Source organism: Trichosporon asahii (genome assembly GCF_000293215.1).
Source record: "Trichosporon asahii var. asahii CBS 2479 unplaced genomic scaffold scaffold00015, whole genome shotgun sequence".
NCBI lineage: Eukaryota > Fungi > Basidiomycota > Tremellomycetes > Trichosporonales > Trichosporonaceae > Trichosporon > Trichosporon asahii.
The window spans coordinates 231263-248540 of NW_014040909.1; the positions used below are offsets into that span (position 1 = coordinate 231263).

The 17278-nt window shown below is 60.7% G+C and overlaps 5 protein-coding genes and 1 non-coding gene across 6 annotated transcripts; 3 read left to right on the top strand and 3 right to left on the bottom strand.

Moving 5' to 3' along the window:
* Positions 1-837: 837 nt before the first annotated feature.
* A1Q1_07588 (uncharacterized protein) lies at positions 838-2811 on the bottom strand (the record flags this gene model as incomplete). The annotated part of the gene is made up of 2 exons (XM_014326981.1): positions 838-1970; positions 2013-2811. The coding sequence occupies 2 exons, from the start codon at positions 2809-2811 to the stop codon at positions 838-840; spliced, it is 1932 nt and encodes a 643-aa protein (XP_014182456.1).
* A 150-nt stretch (positions 2812-2961) lies between these two features.
* Positions 2962-3055, top strand: A1Q1_t115. Its single transcript has one exon. It is a non-coding gene; the product is annotated as a tRNA-Leu (tRNA).
* Positions 3056-8237: 5182 nt separating this feature from the next.
* Positions 8238-11438, top strand: A1Q1_07589 (uncharacterized protein; the record flags this gene model as incomplete). Its single annotated transcript, XM_014326982.1, has 6 exons — positions 8238-9298; positions 9407-9412; positions 9468-9489; positions 9529-9651; positions 9694-9769; positions 9910-11438. The coding sequence occupies 6 exons, from the start codon at positions 8238-8240 to the stop codon at positions 11436-11438; spliced, it is 2817 nt and encodes a 938-aa protein (XP_014182457.1).
* Positions 11439-12395: 957 nt separating this feature from the next.
* Positions 12396-13388, bottom strand: A1Q1_07590 (pre-mRNA splicing factor; the record flags this gene model as incomplete). The annotated part of the gene is made up of 3 exons (XM_014326983.1): positions 12396-12794; positions 12846-12943; positions 13283-13388. 3 exons carry the CDS (start codon positions 13386-13388, stop codon positions 12396-12398), a joined length of 603 nt encoding a protein of 200 aa, XP_014182458.1.
* A 403-nt stretch (positions 13389-13791) lies between these two features.
* A1Q1_07591 (uncharacterized protein) lies at positions 13792-14376 on the top strand (the record flags this gene model as incomplete). The annotated part of the gene is made up of 1 exon (XM_014326984.1): positions 13792-14376. The coding sequence occupies one exon, from the start codon at positions 13792-13794 to the stop codon at positions 14374-14376; it is 585 nt and encodes a 194-aa protein (XP_014182459.1).
* A 336-nt stretch (positions 14377-14712) lies between these two features.
* A1Q1_07592 (serine/threonine protein phosphatase 5 phosphatase) lies at positions 14713-16804 on the bottom strand (the record flags this gene model as incomplete). Its single annotated transcript, XM_014326985.1, has 3 exons — positions 14713-15285; positions 15335-16331; positions 16452-16804. The coding sequence occupies 3 exons, from the start codon at positions 16802-16804 to the stop codon at positions 14713-14715; spliced, it is 1923 nt and encodes a 640-aa protein (XP_014182460.1).
* Between the last annotated feature and the right edge of the window lie 474 nt (positions 16805-17278).

Consider the following 17278-nt stretch of genomic DNA (forward strand, 5'->3'; position numbering starts at 1 on the left):
CCCCTCTATGCTCGGCGTGTCAGAGTCTAGCACAAGAGAACCCAGCTATCCAGGTGGGTGTTCCGGGGTCCTTCGAGGCCGACCCCTCATCGTAGCGAACGCATGGTGAGCAGCCGACACAAGCGACTCACCGCAACGCCTCTGTCTCCATTCCTTCCCCCTCCCTTCTGCCCCTCACCTCCCCTGCCCAGAAGTATCAACGTAAGAGCACTAGTTAGTCCGGGGATTGCTTCGAGAGGAATAGGGCAGGGGTGAATCTGGGGTTGCCCCGCTCACCTGGGCTCACGAGGGCACGATGTCGGAGATTCAATTTCGGCGAACGACGAACGCCAGGGACGGCCCAATGCATCCTGGAAACGCCATCTTTTTCGGGCTTGGCTCGCGCACTTGAGTAGCGGTCTGGAACGAGCACTCCAAAGGAACTGGGCCATCTGCTCTTCCACTAACCAGTCGCGTGGTCTTGGCGGTGCTGGCTGATAGAATGGAGGCGGATGGGCTACGAGCTCAGATTAGGGACAGAGGGGTACGGTGTGTCCTGGAATGGCCATGAAGGTTTGTGTCAAGACCTCTGAACGCGCTTCGCTCTTCCGTTTGCTCCGAGATGACGGCCGAGAGGGCTGGGCGTGGACTGACTGGGATCCCAGTGCATGGCAAAGGCGTATCAGATAGACGACCTCGAGACCTCTCTCCCTACTCCGCGGAATCGCTGATACCCCGCGCGGTGTGCACCACGCTTCTTGCGACTAACGATCTCACATGAGCAACGTAGTGTCAATGTTTACATGTCTGATGTACAACTACAGCCCCCTTCAAGCGGGGCTGATGAACTCTAGAACACTAATCGTCGTCCGAGTCCTCGCTCTCCTCGTCGCTCGAGTCGTCGACGCCCGTAGCCAGGCGGCGCATGCCGACGCCGCCCTCCACGAACCCATAGCCCGGGTCGCGCGCCTCGGCACTCATCATGAACTCATCCAGCGCCGCCGTGGCCGCAGCCTGATCGCCAATCTCGCCATCGGCACCGTCCGCGCCCTCGACACCCTCCATTGGCTCGCCGCCGCCCTCCTCGTCCGCCTGGTTCAGGCTCGCCTCGAGTAGCTCGGCCATCTCGTCCATGTCGTCCATCTCGTTGGCGAGGAACTCGCCCTCGCCTGCGGCTGGCGCAGCAGGCGCAGTTTCCGGCGCAGGGTCATCGAGCAGCTCGTCGTCGCCGAACAGGTCCTCGTCGTCGTCGTCGTCCCCGGCTCCAGAGGGGAGATCGGGGATCTCGTCGGGACCCGGCGTGGGCGCCGCGGGCGTGATGGGAGTACCGATTGGCGTGGCGTCCGCGTCGCCCTCGTCGTCGTCGAAGAGGTCGTCCGGCTCCGACTCCTCTGCCGCTTCGCCCTCGGCTGCCTCGGCGGCAGAGGGCGGCGGGTTGTCCGCAGCCTCCTTCTCCTTGCGCCGCTCGTCGATCGCGTCCTGCAGCGCCTGGCGCGCCGACACCTTGTTGTTGATATCGTCCTGGAGGCCCTTGATCGTCTCCTCGAAACGCTTCGTGATGATTGGGTTGCCAGATCCCGTGAAGCCAGCGCGCTTCTTCTCGATTAACTGCTCTAACTGCTTGATCTCCGACGTGTACTGCTTAATCTTCTGCTTGCGCTCGGCCACCTCGGGATCGTCGTCCTCCGCGGCCTCCTCTTCCTCTTCGTCTTCGGACGCGGAGAGACCATCCTCGTCCTCGTCACCCTCGCCCTCTGACTCAGACTGCTCCAGCTGGTCCATGAGCGCGGCCTGCAGGTCTTCGTCCATCTCGTTCTCGTCCTCCTCCGGGTACTCCTCTTCGTCGTACCACTCGCCCTCGGGCTGGGCTTGGTACTCCTCGCCACCGTACTCGGAGCCTTCGGGCTGCCAGCCGGCATATGGGTCCTCCGCACTCCAGTTCACGTAGTACGAGTCGGGAACATCGGGATCGGGGTTCACATCGATCAGGTCTGATGTTAGTTAGGGCAAATACAATTGTAAACTACCGAAACTGGTCTCGTCCGCGTCGTCATCCTTGTTGAGGAGCTCTTCAACCTGCTCCTCAACGACCTCGATTGTTCGTCGTGACAGACGCTTGCGGAAGCGGCGCTTTCGAACGTGTCGGAGCGGGGGTGTGATGCCGTGGGGCCAGATGTAGTCGTCCACATTGAGCGGCGTGCTCGTGACGGACGCCTCATTCTGGACGGGCTTCTCGACGACGAGCATCTGCGAGATGTCGGCAACCTTGAACAAGTGTCGGTTGTCGAGCGTCTTCTGGCACTCGATGATATTAGGCAGGTCGACGAGCTTGGAAGTGTACGTCGTATCGCCGATCTTGAACACGCCGCGGCGCGGGTCAAGCATCTTGAACTCGAGTGCGTCGAGACCTCGTCCTTTGCCCTTGATCAAGTCGCGGAGACCGAGCTCGCCGTTCTTCCCGTCAGCCACTGATGGCGGGACGCGCAAGATGAACTGCTCCTCGAACGCGAGCGGGTCTTCTGGGTTGTCGTCAAGCTCGCGGTCGTACTCGCCGAGGAACGACTGCATGCGTCCTCCCGAGGCGGCCGCACCACCAGACGCCTTGAACGAAATCTTGAGCTTTGTCGGTCCCGCGCTCGCAGCTTGCCGCGTGCTTAATCGCGTGCTTTGTCGCCCTCCACCGCGTCCTCGGCCTCGACCCCTTCCTCGTCCGCGACCCCGACCCCTTCCACTTGGCGGCGGGTCATTCGAAGGCCCCGCATCGGGGGAGTTCAGGCTGTACGCATTCGCGTCGTATGCCGATGGGCCTGCGTCGAGCCCCGTTGCGTCCATGGCGGTGTAGACGTGAGATGAGGTTGTTGTGAAGGTTCGTTGCCATCAGTGAAGTCGCATGAAGTCAGCCTGTGGCAACAATGAGCACGTGGATTTGCTTCCGTCACGGGGACAAGGGTCTTAGTCTGCCGCGGAGCTGCGAAACCGTCAGGCGAGATGGCCGAGCGGTCTAAGGCGCTGTGTTAAGGTGAACATTGCTCATCTCCGCAGTCTTCGGACGTGGGTTCGAATCCCACTCTCGTCAAGAGAGTATTCAGTTACTCCCTAACGCCTCCTTTTTGGAGATTATGGAAGAGCGGCCCACCTCTACTCTCCCCTGTGGTGGTGCAGTGTGTCAGCGCATCGCTGGGGCCGTCGGTTCTCACAAAAGTGGAAGGGTGATGAGGAGGCACCCCGGCGGCGAAAGCAGGAACACGCTGGTGCGTGCAGGCACGATGTGGCAGAAGGCGCTGTTACCGAGCGCCTGCTATTCGGACCGTATGCCGGGCCGACTGTTCAACTCCAGTGAGAGGGATGGCCCGTGCTCTAGCTCTCAAGGTCACCCACTCGATATCACTACGTCACTGCGAGCCCCAATGCTGGGGGAAGTGTTCCAAACCACCTTGTCGGGCGGACTAATATGCATGGAACGAGGAGGAGAACTAGTGGGATGGGGTGAAACTGGTCGTTCGAGTGTTGGAGATGTGTCACTTCGACACAACGGTGCACAGTGGTACGCGCAGTGGATCAGCAAGTGGGTGCGACTCAAGCTATGACGAGAGTGGGACAAGCGCCGGGCAAGACTGGCGTTCTGGACGAGCCTGAGATCGAGCCTGGGATCTGATCATCTGATTCCCCGATCCAACTCCGAAACCGCCCTCCACACCTCTGATCATGTGGACAACTGCGACTCGGGCGAACTCGCACTATGTGCTGATCGCGCGATAGCCGGGACCCCCACCGAATCGGACAGACGAGCTGCCTGTCTCCCGCAGCCTCATCCTGGAGCGTAAGCGTGCACAGCGTCCGACGGGTTTGTGGTTCCGGTTGATGGGCCGTTGCCTCGTGTTTCCGCCCGGGGTTGGGCCCCGCGACAAGCGTGAGGCGTACGGGGCGGCGGGCGAGACTCCAGTGCAGCGGCGTCCGGTAACGTAGTGTAGTCGGGGATGGCGTTGGTTCCATGGTGAGCTGTGCACGCACGTCCTGCACGTCCGTCATTAGTGCGTGTTATAGCCGCACATTACGCGTTGAGGAAGGTCTCGTCGAAGTGCCATGTGGGTCCACGAGGTTGTCACTGGCGACTGCGGACGACGCCTCGGGTCATTAATTACATTCTGAGGTCAAGACAGCCAACACAAGGGGGCGGGTATGGTTTATCCGAGTAACTCACAGGGTGGATTTGAGCATGCGAGGATTGTCATAGGTACATTCCGATCAGTGCTCCGCTGTGGCGACACCGTCCGCAGGTTGGGGTTGGGCCGTCCGCTGGTCATCCCTGGCCGACGCGTAGCCTGCATGACCCGAATAACTTGCGCCGCACGCCCAGACTGCGCCATCAAGCCTCTTCACTGACCGCGAGCGCCGTGAGCGGGGGACTCTTTCATGTGGCTTGATGGCTGCTGGCGCGGGGTAGGAGCTGGAGCAGGCTCCTCCACCCCAGGGCCAGTGGGGTCTGTGCGTGGCACCGCCCGGCCCCGAAATCAAGCGCGAATGTCGACATATTTTCTATTGTTCTCCCCACGTTGCAAAGGCACTTCTAGCACATGCGACTCAGAGAACAATCCGACTAGCAAAGAAGCAATGATAGACTTCAGGAGAGTTCGAGCTTGAAGTGCATTGTATTGTTTGATTCGCGTTCTTGTGTTACTGTAGATATAAAAGACCAGATATTGAACGAAATGACGAAAAATCCACGTTTCCAAATGTCTAAGCGTGTGGCTTGCATTCCTCACTCTCTGACCGCGCAAGCTTGCTCTGTCACTCTTGCACGTCGGTCCGCAGTGCACAGTTTGCAATGCATGCACAATCGCCTCTTCGGGATCAACCTCGTCCGGCGGTACGTTCTTCGCCGCCGGTAGACTGTTCGGGTCGTTTCGTCTGCGGACACCTGCATGCACTGCTGAGCCACCCTTCCGTACCTCGGTGCCTTGGCTTGCGTGAAGGCGACATGACCTCGACTCTGCGCTCGAGCACCGCGATGTGCCTGCGGACCACGGCGTTGGAGCGCCACCGCATCAGACCACCAGGCGAGCGGGCCAACGCGACGGGCACTTTGTGCAGCACCCCCGAGCTTCTTGATAGCTCTTTGTCAGATTTCTCCTCGCCTCTGTCTCCAGCCTTACCCGTTATTGTCTCACTCGTGCTGAGCCTCGCCGGCCACTGACCTCAGCTCTTCCGCAGTATCATGCTGGACAAGCGGCACTGTGACACCGCTCCAAGCCTCGATTTGCCTCTGCTTCTGCCTCTGCTCTGCCTCCTCGGCCCACGTTACGGTTGCTCCAACGTTGCCCTCATGCTGCTCTTGTGGCCGATACGCCCTTCAAGCATCAAGGTCCGGCAATCTTCAACCTTACTAGATGCGGCATTGGCTAGACCTGAGCCCCCAGCCTCACGTTTGGTCTCGATCCAAGACATGCAGGCGGCCTTCGTCGGCTTACAATGAAACGGGCATCGATATGGGCTAAAGCGCTAAATCGGACGTTTGGCTGGTCCACGTACTCAGTCGTTCTGGTGGAGCCCAGCATGCTCTACGGCGCTAATCCCACGAGGCTAGCTATGCGCATAACCATGTAACAAACAATCAGTTACGCATCGGATACTCGACATAGTCAAGGCGACGTGCCTCCCAACCTGGGCCCGCGTGCCCTCCCGTATTCAGCCTCGCTCAAGAGACACTCCGCCCTCCGGACGTCCCACCCTCGGGCACCAGGCATGTTTGTGAAGTCTGAAAGAGTAAGAGATCTGTTCGCAACGCCCTCAGCCCAGCCTTCCCAGCCATAGCCTGCGTGCACGCCGTGCGCTGAGCCACCGCACTGTTGCCAAGTCGCCCGGAACGGTTGATCAGTCCTCGTGTTGCTCTCGCTTCTTTCGACCACTGCCCTGCCCGTTGTAACTACCGCAGTGAACCACACGCTCAGACACCGCCGTGTACAAGCAAACGTCACCCCGTCACTGGATCAACTGGTACCTGGTGTCTGTGTCGCCTGTCCCTCACAAGTGTTTCTGGTCGCCGTCGCTGTCTCGTGTTTCGATTACTCCAAATATCGTACCACTAGCTGGTAGATCCCGCCATCGATCAACATCCGTCATCCGGCACCCGACATCACAAACAAGCATCGTCCTAGAGTCCGGCCGTCCAACACCTGACAACAGCATCGTCTGCCTCCACTCCCCCCTTGGCATTCCTCAGGCTGTTGTCTCTGGTCCGCCCTGTCGCCTCCCCACAGACAATACCTGACCCCACAAGACAAACCCATCTCACAGCCCACGCCCAACCCGCCCCGGACCTCCACGCCCCCCTTCACCGGTCTCTCACCCGGTCTGTCATTGCGCTGCGTCGCACACGGCCCGGCGGCATCTCGTCCCTACTTGATCTCATTACCCTTGATCGCATGCACCGACAATATCGAGGCCCCCTCTGAGACCCTCCCAACGATCAAGCCCTTCTAGTAACCACCCTCCTATTCGGTTATCATTCCTCAGTTTACTCCGTACCCCCCTCGCACACCCTCGTAACCTCATAGGTACCGTGCTCCAAGCCTTCAGCCCCGCACGACCGCCCATCTCCCATCTCGTCCATCACTCCCCAGTCCACAGCTCCAGCTCCGATTCCCGAAGACTGCGTCGCTTCAGACCATAGATAGTCAACTAGCTGGCGTTTGATTCTCGGTATCCTCCCCCGGTTTCCCCTTTCAGCCCCTTGTGATCTCACAACCTCCTCTTTGCTCTCCCCTCCATACATCTGTGCTCGACCAGGTGACCACCGATCGCCCCAGCCCCGGTTTCATCACCTCTCCTCGTCGTTCACCTCCGACGCCTTTCCCGACCAGTGTTTCGCAACCCGCGTCCAGATCGCCCAGAGGGCCAGCGGATTTTCATACGCCACCGTGCATAGCACAGGGCAGCGTTTGCGACTTTGACCGGCTTTGCCTCGAACAGAGGCAAACGGATCAGCCTCAGCCGCAGGGTGATCAGCGGCCGTTGCTCCCTCGCAGTTATCTTGTTGTTCTCTGCACACCTGCCGCTTGTTTCCCATCTTGGTCGGCGGAGTGTTCGGAACAGCGCCCCCCTCATTGCCCCGTTCCATACACAAACAGCCAAAGGCCCTCGGCAGAAACCATCGAAACAGCCTTAATCCCTCCAAGAGCTTGAGACCAGAGCACACGAGTACGACAGAGGGCACCTGCGTATCTACGTCCCGGTGTCCGACAGACAGCGACTCGCCAGGCAGGAAAAGTGACAAGGAAAGACACGACCGATCGAACAGTTCGACTTTGAGCCACTTGTGCGCTCTGGATCCTCTTGACCAGTTTCCCACTGCACCACCGTTCTCCTCCGACGTCTCCTCTTGCCTTCCACCTCCAGAGGACCTCGCCGCACTGGCTCCTCTCTGCTTGACCTCGCACCGCAGCCTCGCCTACGTCCCGCCCGTTGCCTCGCGTGTCCTGTTGTTGTTACGCAAGTGAAACACGTCGACATTACACCCCATCAGTGGATCTGGTGAATCCCCCAATCGGCTGGGAGTCACTGTCACGCCCTGGAGCGGGCATCGACATCATCTGCACTGTACCCACGCCACTCGGCCTTGCACAGTTCCAGTGTCTGGGCGCTTGACGCTCGACGGATTGTGCCGACCAGACTCTCCCATCACCGTTATCAGCTCCCTCTCCTCCTCCCCTCGCACGACCGTATAACTCGGTCGGGAACTTGTTGTCCTGCTTTGCCATCGTCATACATCACGCAGTACGCAGCACACGCCGCGCACCACACCCCACGCCTTCGCACTGCACGCCGCACACCCTTTTGCCTGGCCATCTGTCGCCACCGCCTCAAGGCAGCTCGGCCTCGGCCCGCAACCAAGCCTCCGCTCCGCGTCTGCCTCTCTGCCTCCGGAACAAAGACCACGGTACCCGACCCAGCTGAACGTGTCGGAAGCACCTCACCCCCTCCACACCGCACTCCTCCATCCACTTGCACGACTCTCCCCCCCTCTCATCGTACAACTCCCTCTTAAGCATACCTCGGAAAGCACACTTCGTCATCGCCCCTCCGCCCCGAGTGGCAAACTCAAGTCCCTCGTCCCTCTAGGGCCCATCCATCCACACAGAGTGACTCAGCTTTGGCTGTCGATAAGCTTTACCACTCGTCCCTTCCTCCATCGTCACACGCGACTTCGCCGAGTCTCGAACTTACTTGACTCTAGTCTCTGCCTATCCTCATCGTTGTACATGAGCTGCGCTCTCATCTCCAACCTCGCCACTCCCGACTTGTTGATGAAGGGAGAGTACGATCTAGCTAGCAAACCTCAACCCGAAGGGCACGGAGCCAGTAGTACTGGTGCAGGTGCTGGGCACGAGCCAACGTCTACTGGTCTTGCCAACCTCCTCTCGACTGCTGCTCCAGCGGTCCAGGCAGGCTCACAAGTGCCTTCGGCATCACCCTCAATCACCTCGGCGTCCCTCCACACATCGACGCCAGTGTCTTCCTCCATGTCTGTTGCCTCGGCTCCTCCAGGCACTGCTGCCTCCACCGCGTCCTCATCCTACACCATGAACGGCGACAGCAAGTCCATGCTCGCCACTGGCACCCCGATTCTTGGCCACAGCGGCAGCACGTTCAGCGGTGGTGCGAATGGTGTCAACGCGTCGGGAACGAGTTCACCAATCAAGACACCCCAGCCAAGATGGGTGGGCGCACCGAATGTGCACTCGCACTCCTCCTCGATGGGCACGGCCGAGTCTCTCGACCTCCCGACCTCGAAATTCCAGTACGGCAGCACCATGCTCCCTGGGATACCACAGCAGCCTTTGTTCGACTACTCGCATCTTCCACAGCAGCAGCCCCAGAGTCAAGTACATCGACCGTGGGACACGACCATGGCCACTGGCCCGCTGCACGGAAGCCATGCACAGCAGGCGTCGCCGGGGATGCCTGGGCGTCCTGGTGGGGGCCTGGGTGGGCCGAGTGCAAGTGGGGCCGGCGGAGCATTACGTGCGTTCGGGACGACGAGCGATTTCTTCACTCCACGGGGTCTTGACCCGAGTTCGGGTATGCTCGGAGGGGCGCCTGGGGTGATGCCTGGTGTGCCAGGCGCCGGACCGTCGACCATGGCTGGTGCCACCTCGTCATCGTTACTGCACCCGCTGCCCCAGCAGATGGCCCAGGTCGATCCCTACTGCTACCCAGCGCTGCAGCAGCCTCTTCCCCCACCTGTCCGGATGCCAAAGAAGGGAAAGAATCACAAGAAAGCGGACGGCAAACAGCCCACGTTCCTGACAAAGCTGTATGAGTGAGTGCCCCGAGTGACGCACCGACGCAGCCCACTAAGGCTGATTGGCGGCTGCGGGATGCGCGCATGCAACAACAAACAATTCGAATCTTTGCTGACTTGCCGCAGTTTATTGTGAGCCCATTTATTGTCATACTGCGCAGAGCGAAGATGACTGACGTCTTCCAAGGGACCGACAAGAGTATCATCACGTAAGTTCCGGAGCCCACTGTCGTGAACTGACATGACAGATTATTCGATGGGACGACACCGGCGAAATGATCATCATCGAGCGGCCCGACGAGCTTGCCGAGAAGATTCTGCCCATGGTCTATCGCCAGAGCCGATTCGCCAGTTTCTCTCGGCAGCTGAACGTAAGTGGGCAACAGCGTGGGCATGTCTGACATCGACCCCAGATTTACGGATGGATGCGCAAGGTCAGCCTTCGCCACGTCGAGAGTGGCATCCATGACCCCGACGCGAGCACCTGGTGTGAGTCATGCTGATTGACGCGAGTGTGGCGGAAAGATGCGGCACTGCGGAACTGGGCAGACCGGTTCCCGCTAGTCGTGCCGTTTCGACTGCGCTCGTTGACATCATATGAAAGCCTGGACTGACGTCGTTCTCTACAGCCCACCCGTTCCTGCGTCGTAGCAGCACCAAAGAGGACATCCTCGGCTTCAAACGGCGCGTGCCGCCTCGACCGTCTCAGGCGCAGAAGAACGCGCAGAGGATAGCTGCCGAGATGAACTCGAGCGACAGCGACTCGTTCGTCGGTCCACCCTCCGCGGTGGACCCGTACGCTGGTCTGCTGGGCGGGCTCGACGAGAACAAGCCCGTGTTCCAGTTCGGCCACGGGCCAGAGAACATTAAACTGCCCAAGTACATCCCTACTCGTGCTCCCTTCGAGACCATCACGCGAACAAACTTTGGCCCCGAGCCCACACCAGCGACACAGGGTCCACCACTGCCTGAAGCGTACCCGCTCGCGTTCGCCATCGACCGCAAGGACAGCAGTAGCTCACGGAGGTACTCTATGCCGACGAGCCTGTCACGCTCAGGTATCCCCGAAGGCCGCCCGATTCTGAAAGACCTCAAGGACATTTCGATGACGAACAGCTTTGCTCCCTCCAGCGCGCCAGCGACAGCGGGGACGTTCTCGATGCACAGCGTCTCGTCCTTTGGCCCCGCAAGCCGGGCAGGCAGCGACGCCTCGGTCGGATCCGTCGCAAGTTTCGCCAGCACGACCTTCAGCCCAAACGCGTCCATGGCCAACCTCGGCATCGAGGACCAGTACGCCATCGAGGAGGATGATTTCCTGCGCGGCTCGGCGGAGCAGCCGCAATACCGGGTTGACGACGTGAGCTCGTGGTCGCGCCGCGGCATGGGCTTGCTCGGACAAGGTATGCGTCCCTCACCGCCGATGCAGTTCTACGGCTTCGTCGACCCGAAGATGACCAACAACGTTGGCCCCGTCAACTTCGGCGCCGGCTCTGTCCCCGGCATGCTACCCACGAGCATGCAGATGCCAGGCGGGGTGCAGGGCACAATTAACCCGTCGACGGGGAACATGATGGGCCCAAGCGTGCCCATGTCGATCAACGTCGGCGTGATGGGGGAGAAGGGCCAGCCAGCCACGCCGCCCAGCACCGTCTCGCCCGGCGTGTACCAGAAGGGCTTCAACCTGCCCTGGTCGTCGCCGAAGGAAGGGGTGGTGACCGGCGGCGTCGGCGTCGCGGGCGTCGGCCGCTCATCCCCCGCCCTCTCGAGCAAGAAGGAGCGCCGCCAGTCCCTCACCTCGCCGTACTCGACCAACAGCCCGCCAAGGGGCCACACGGGCGTCGTCCGCGGCGTCGGCGGGAACAATAAGCGCGACTCGCTGCCTAACATCCCCATCGGCTCTGTGCCGGGGCTCGGGCAGTCGCCCGCACAGCAGCATGTCCAGCCCGGGGCTGGTCAGGCTGGCCAGGCGGGACAACAGCCGGCAACCGGGCACACCGGCGCCGGGCACAGTGCGGGCCACAGCGCAGGACACAGCGGAGCGACGACGGACGACGAGGGCCTGCCGAGCGCGAGTCTCGACCGCCCGCCCCTGTTCCAGGGCCAGCTCGAGATGGACGCGGCATCCGCGCACACCAAGGAGATCGGCGCGACCGAGTGAGCCGCAAGCGCAGCGAGCGTTGACATCTCCTGCATCTCCGGCCCATCTCGAACGATACATCCCACACCCCCAAACCAAACTACTCGAAAACAATCTGCACACTGCCCCCAAAACCCTCACATACCGCCTCTAGACAACAGCAGGCCTGTCCATTGTCTTCTTTGTGTTCCTCCATGTCCTGCGTCTCGACCTTTTCTGCGCCCGCTTACGACTCTGCCCCGCCACATGCCCCGCTGCCCCAATGCCCCGATGCCCCGATGCCCCGATTTGTCCAGACCTCCGACTCTTCCAGACTCCGGACTCCAGACCTGCGCAAGTCCGGGCCAGCCCAAGTCCAGACCAGGTCCCATGTCTCCCCCCAAAACTGTTTCAAACCCTCTCCGCCGTCGCTTTCGCTTTAACGACCTCCTCACATTTGCCCATAGACCGTAGCCCCCTTTACACCTCCTTAAGTACAGTTGTATGATGACATGAAATGTTTTGATCGCAGCGAGCGAAGCGAGCGGAGTGGTCAGGGAAATGGATGGAGCTGTTGTGAGTATAGCCTCTCGAATGGCAGTGTGCTGCACTATAACCTCAATGAAAGGAAAAGATGAGCAAAGTGAGTGTGAGTGGTGAGTCGTGTGCGCCTGGCACGCCGTGTCAATGTTGGTTACATATCTGGTATACTGTGTCTAGTCGGTAGCCTCTTCGATCACCTTCACCCTCGAGCTCCGATCGTCTGCTCGTCGTCTCCGCCTCGCCGCCTCCTCCCTATCTCCACTTCTCCTCTCTCGCCCTCCGTTCCTCCCTCGACGCAACTAAGCGTACAGTCACAGAGAGCCAGAGACGGAGCAAGGAGAAGAGCAGGCGGAGCGTCTTCTTCATCTTCAGCTCCATATTCTACGTCGCCCACATCATCGTCTCCGCCTCGCCCTCGCCCTCGGTCTCCCGGCCTGACGGCCGGCAGACCTAGGCTTAACGACGCACACCCTGACTCCTCGGCTGGCCTCCACGACGCGAAATCGCCCTCTGGATCGTCGCCCTTCCACGCGCAGCTCCGATACCGCGCCCACGCATCGCGTTGGGGCCGACACGCTTGAACATTGGCGCGTGCGCCAGGAGGTCGGGCACGATGATGAAGCGCACCTGTATGTCAGCTGTGAACACTGAGGCATAGCTTCGCCTGGGAAGAGACGAGAGGGGAGAGGGAGCCGACGAGCCAGCCCTCGCCCATCCAACCGGCCACCGGGAGGAGAAAGGGCTGGAGGTCCGGAAGGATAGGAGTCGGGATGGCTTGATCTGAGTCTTGAGTCTGACACGGCGCGCCCACCGCAACGTGTCGATCGCCCAGATCTCGATACACAATGCCCACTCCTGTCATGCTCGCTCGTCGCGCCCTCGTCACTTCGCTGCTCGTGAACTCACCATACTGCCGCGGATGTACACCTGCTCGAGCTGCGAGACGCGGCCATCGCGCGCGGTCACCGTGATGTCCTTGAGCGCCATGTTGAGCGAGTCCTCGGCTGTTGGGTTGATATGAAGGGTGCACAGTATCAAGAGGGGTGGGGGATGGTCAGGAGCAGTCGTGGTTGTCGATGACGGAAAAACGACAGATCGAGGGGAAGGGTCAGGTCGGCCGAGGGTTTCGAGATTCAACAGTCCAGCAATCCGACAAGTTCAAGAGATCCAGGTGGAAATGAACGGCGGTTGAGCATAGTCCAGCAAGCGAGCATGGGCATATGTGAGGGGGTTAATGTAAGAGAGATGAAGCGCGTACAAGAACAAGCGTCAGCACGATGTTCAATGTCAAAACAACAGCTGTCGTCCGGCGCTCGCGCGCCGGCCAGTCGCGAGTTACTCACCCTCCATCAACTTTCCACGGTACATCTCTCCCGTCTTGAGCTCAACGGTGACGATGTGTCCGAGTGACTCGTGCAGGAGCTTGACGGGGACGCCGAGGTTGGCCATGTTGTCTAAAGTTGGCTAAAGTCGTTCGCTCAATCGAAAGGAAGGTTGTCGTCACGATATCGCAGTCGGATCCTGCGGGGATCGGGAAGGAGGAAGGATATTGACTCGGGATGTCGGTCTCGGCGAGTCTTTTGGCGTTGGAGTCGTCGCGAAGGTTAACGCTGCGGGTATGCAAGACGTGTGGATTGCAAGTAGTTGTTGCTTGCTCGCCCGATGATGCCAGGATTGTTCACGACATTGGTGAATCGGGTGATAAGGGCACGTGGTAAATGACGTGTGGCACGGTGCCTGGATTGAGCACTCTTGCTCGTCCGCCCGACTTTTCCTACGAAAGCAGTCCACCCACACTCACATCCACCGTCGCACCCTACACCCACCCCACACCACGACGACGCCCACCACGATGCGCGCGACCTCGTCTCTTCTGAAGAAGGTGGCCCAACCGAACCCTTCGCCGCGGTACGCGGCGGTCCTGCCGGGCGGGCAAGCGACGGCGTCGACGCTGCGCAACCTGGTCTCCCTGCACCACCAGAGCGCGACCTTCATGCGGTCGCCCGAGGAGATCCCGACCGTCTTCGAGCAGACGTTCCGCTACCAGCGGCCCGAGTATGAGTCGTACGCGTCATATGCGAAGCGGACGCGGGCGGAGATGGCGCTCCGCGGCGACGCCGGCATCGAGATCATGGCCGAGCGCAGTGCCAACGGCGTCGGCGCGCGCCGCGTCGCCGGCTCCTTCCAGCCCGCGCGCATGACGCGGAACGCGTTCCGCGACCCCGACCCGTACGCGCGAGAGAGCAACTTGTCGGAGCGCGAGATGATCGTCAAGGAGACCCTGTTCGGTACTTGGGAGCGCGACGGGGGCAAGCGCGACGTCAGGCCTGGTCTCGATGGCGTCCTCGAGATTGCGGAGAGGAGAGGGGGCGTCAAGAAGGTCGCGAAGGAGTGGAAGGGACAGGAGGAGGTTGGATCCACCGAGGACGGCATGTAAGGCGGCCCCGAACACGACTTTCCCATCTCAGCACAACACCCCCAACGTTTTCCGACACCATCGCTCGCCCGACTGGCGACCACAGCAAGATCGACTTATACAACTAGGCCCGACCCCGTCGGAATTTGGACATATGCATCACCCATCATAGTTTCGCAACTGCTGCAACCGAGATGAGGATCGAGATGAAGACTAGCTTACATCGAATATAAGAGTATGGGTAACGCTATGGGTAGCACTGGAGGGAGGACGCTGTAGCCTCGACCTCTTTGCCTCTCTGCCGCCTACACCGTCCTCACAGATAACACTAAATCGTACACTGACTCGCCCCTCCGTCTAGAAGTTCAGGACATCTTCATGCCTCAGTTTGGGCAGTTTCTTAACCTCGGCGCGGACCGTGTCGAGGAGATTCCGCGCGCTCTCATTAGGCTGCAGCTTGATGACCATGTTGAGGTCCTGCTCTGCCTCACGCCACTTGCCGAGCCCCTTCCTCGCGAGGGCGCGCTGGTAGTACGCCTTCGAGTTCTTGGGATCCTTGCCCAGGATACGCGTACAGTCCGCCTCGGCGGCCTCGTGCTCGCCCATCGCGTTGAGCGCGACGACGCGGTTCGTGTAGTACACCGTCTTCTTCCCGTCGAGGCTGATCGCGCGCGTATAAGCTAATGCGGCAGTCACGTAGTTGCCGTTGTTGACGTGGACGTTGCCGAGCGCCTTCTCCCGCATGCCCAGCTCCTCCATCCACTTGTCCATGCACTCGGCCCAAGCGCGGCCTAGTGTCGCGCCCCGCTCCCGCTTTCGCGCAGACGGTTCCGTCAGCCGGCGATACATTGCAATCGGGTGTGCGGACTCGAGCGCGGCAACGTCCTTTGTGTATCCCGCGTAGCTGAAGGGGGACGACGTCGACGCGGCCTGGTGCAGGAGCTGGAGTCAGCTAACTGCCAAGAAATCCAAAGCTTACCTTGACAAAGTGGCGAAAGGTCAGGACAACGGCCATGTTACGGACGTTGGGATCCATCTCCGCCCACTCGGCAGGGAGGTAGACCTTCTTCGCAGGCGTCTTGGCCTTGGGCGGCGCCTTGACCGACTTGTTGAAGCGGGCTTTGCTTCGGCCAGTCGTCATCTTGCGGCCGTTCTTGCCGTTGGCGTCGCTCTTGCCATCCTCGTCAAGCGGCTTCAGGGCAGACTCCAAGCCCTCAAGCGCTGCGGGCGCGTTCGTGCTAGGCCCGTACCGCGCCTCGACGGCGGGATCGACCGCGCCCATTTCCTTCAGCCGCCAGCGGAGGTGCTCCTCGACAGCGAGCACGTCGGTCATTTGCGGATGCGGGAAGATCTGGGGCCGGGATGCTGGATTCGACGCTGGCGAACGCGTCACGCGCTGGAACCCCACGCCTTTTGGTAGCGGTGCTGGCGGATTGCGCTCTGGCGGCTCTGGGCATGCTCGCGATCGCGCTTGCGCCTGTGTCTCGATACGGCCCTGCCACCGGATCGCCATGGGCGAGTCGCGCAGCTCGTACGGCAGCAGGCCGACCGGCGTCTTGCGCTTCAAAGCCGCCTCGGACAGACACGACAGGCATGTCGTCAGCTGGCACAGGCAGGCCGCGTGTTCGTCCTCCTCTAGCGGTCGGCCGTGTGATGGACCCAGGTCGTACGTGCACACTCCGTCGCGCGGAAGACCTGGCGGGACGGCGGGCGGCTGCGCTCCTAGCCCTCCAGCTCCGATTAGGGGAGCAGCATCCGCGACTTCCCCTCGCACGCCCACATCTAGCCGTCCGGACAGCCGTCGTTCCAGTTCCGCGTACAGATGGTCGAGCATGTCGGACATGAATATTCGGTCCAGTTCTGGTCCCCCATGAACGATGTGTTTCCGCATCAACGTTGGTGATGCTCCCGCTAGGATGAGCGAGATAAGAAACGTCGGGATCGTGCGCGTGAAGACGTGATGGAACGCTTCCGTCCTGCGTCTGTCAGTGATCAGATCCAATAGTCAGTGTGCGGCAGATCAGATCGGGATTGTGATGCTCATGTCGATCGAGCTTGTGCTCCCAATGTCACGCCTGCGATGAAGGTTTACTCACCAGCACGCCTCGACCCACGAGTCAAACTCTCTGCGGACGATGAGCCCGATGTCCTGGCTGATCTGCTCAACCTCGTCGTCGGTGAACGCAGCGAGCCTCTTCTCTGCCGACACATGGGCTCCGCAGGCCGGCCACCTGCTCTTGTGCGGACACGAGGGGCCTGCCTGCTTGTCGTCGTTTGGGTCGTACCACAGTGGCTCCTGATGGCGGCCTGGGAGCTGGAGCATGGGCAGCTGGGGCGGAGGTGCGGGTTGTCGGTATGGGCTGTTGGCTGCCGCGAGGCTCTCCATGTCGAGGCCCGGGGAGAAGAGCTGCGGGAGAGCGGGCGCGGGGAAGCGCATGAGCGGCGGCATGTTGGCCGTTGCGTTCTGCCCGCGGACAGGTGGGGGTTAAGAACAAGAGACTGTGAGAGGGGGTGTATATATGTGGTCGTGACAACAACAACAGAATGCCGACGCTCTCCCATCTCCCTCCGTCGCCGCAGCCTGCCCCTCGTCGCGCTCAGCAGTGTGTGGACCTCAGTCCCCTCCACAGCGCGAGAGCATCATAGCCTCAGCGGGATCAGATTTATCACAAACTCACCCAACCAATCCCACTGTGCGTGTACTTTTCCACGTGGCAGCCGCGCTCACCCAGGACGGCATCCCATGTTGTTCACGTCCATCTCGACATCGGTTCGTGAACACAACAACTGCAACTCGCATCCATCCACACATCATGGTCTACAATGGAGGTAAGCTCGCGGCGTACGACGAGCTAATGGTCAGACGAGGTCTCCGCGGTCGTTGTCGACTTTGGCTCGCACACGACGCGCGCCGGCTATGCCG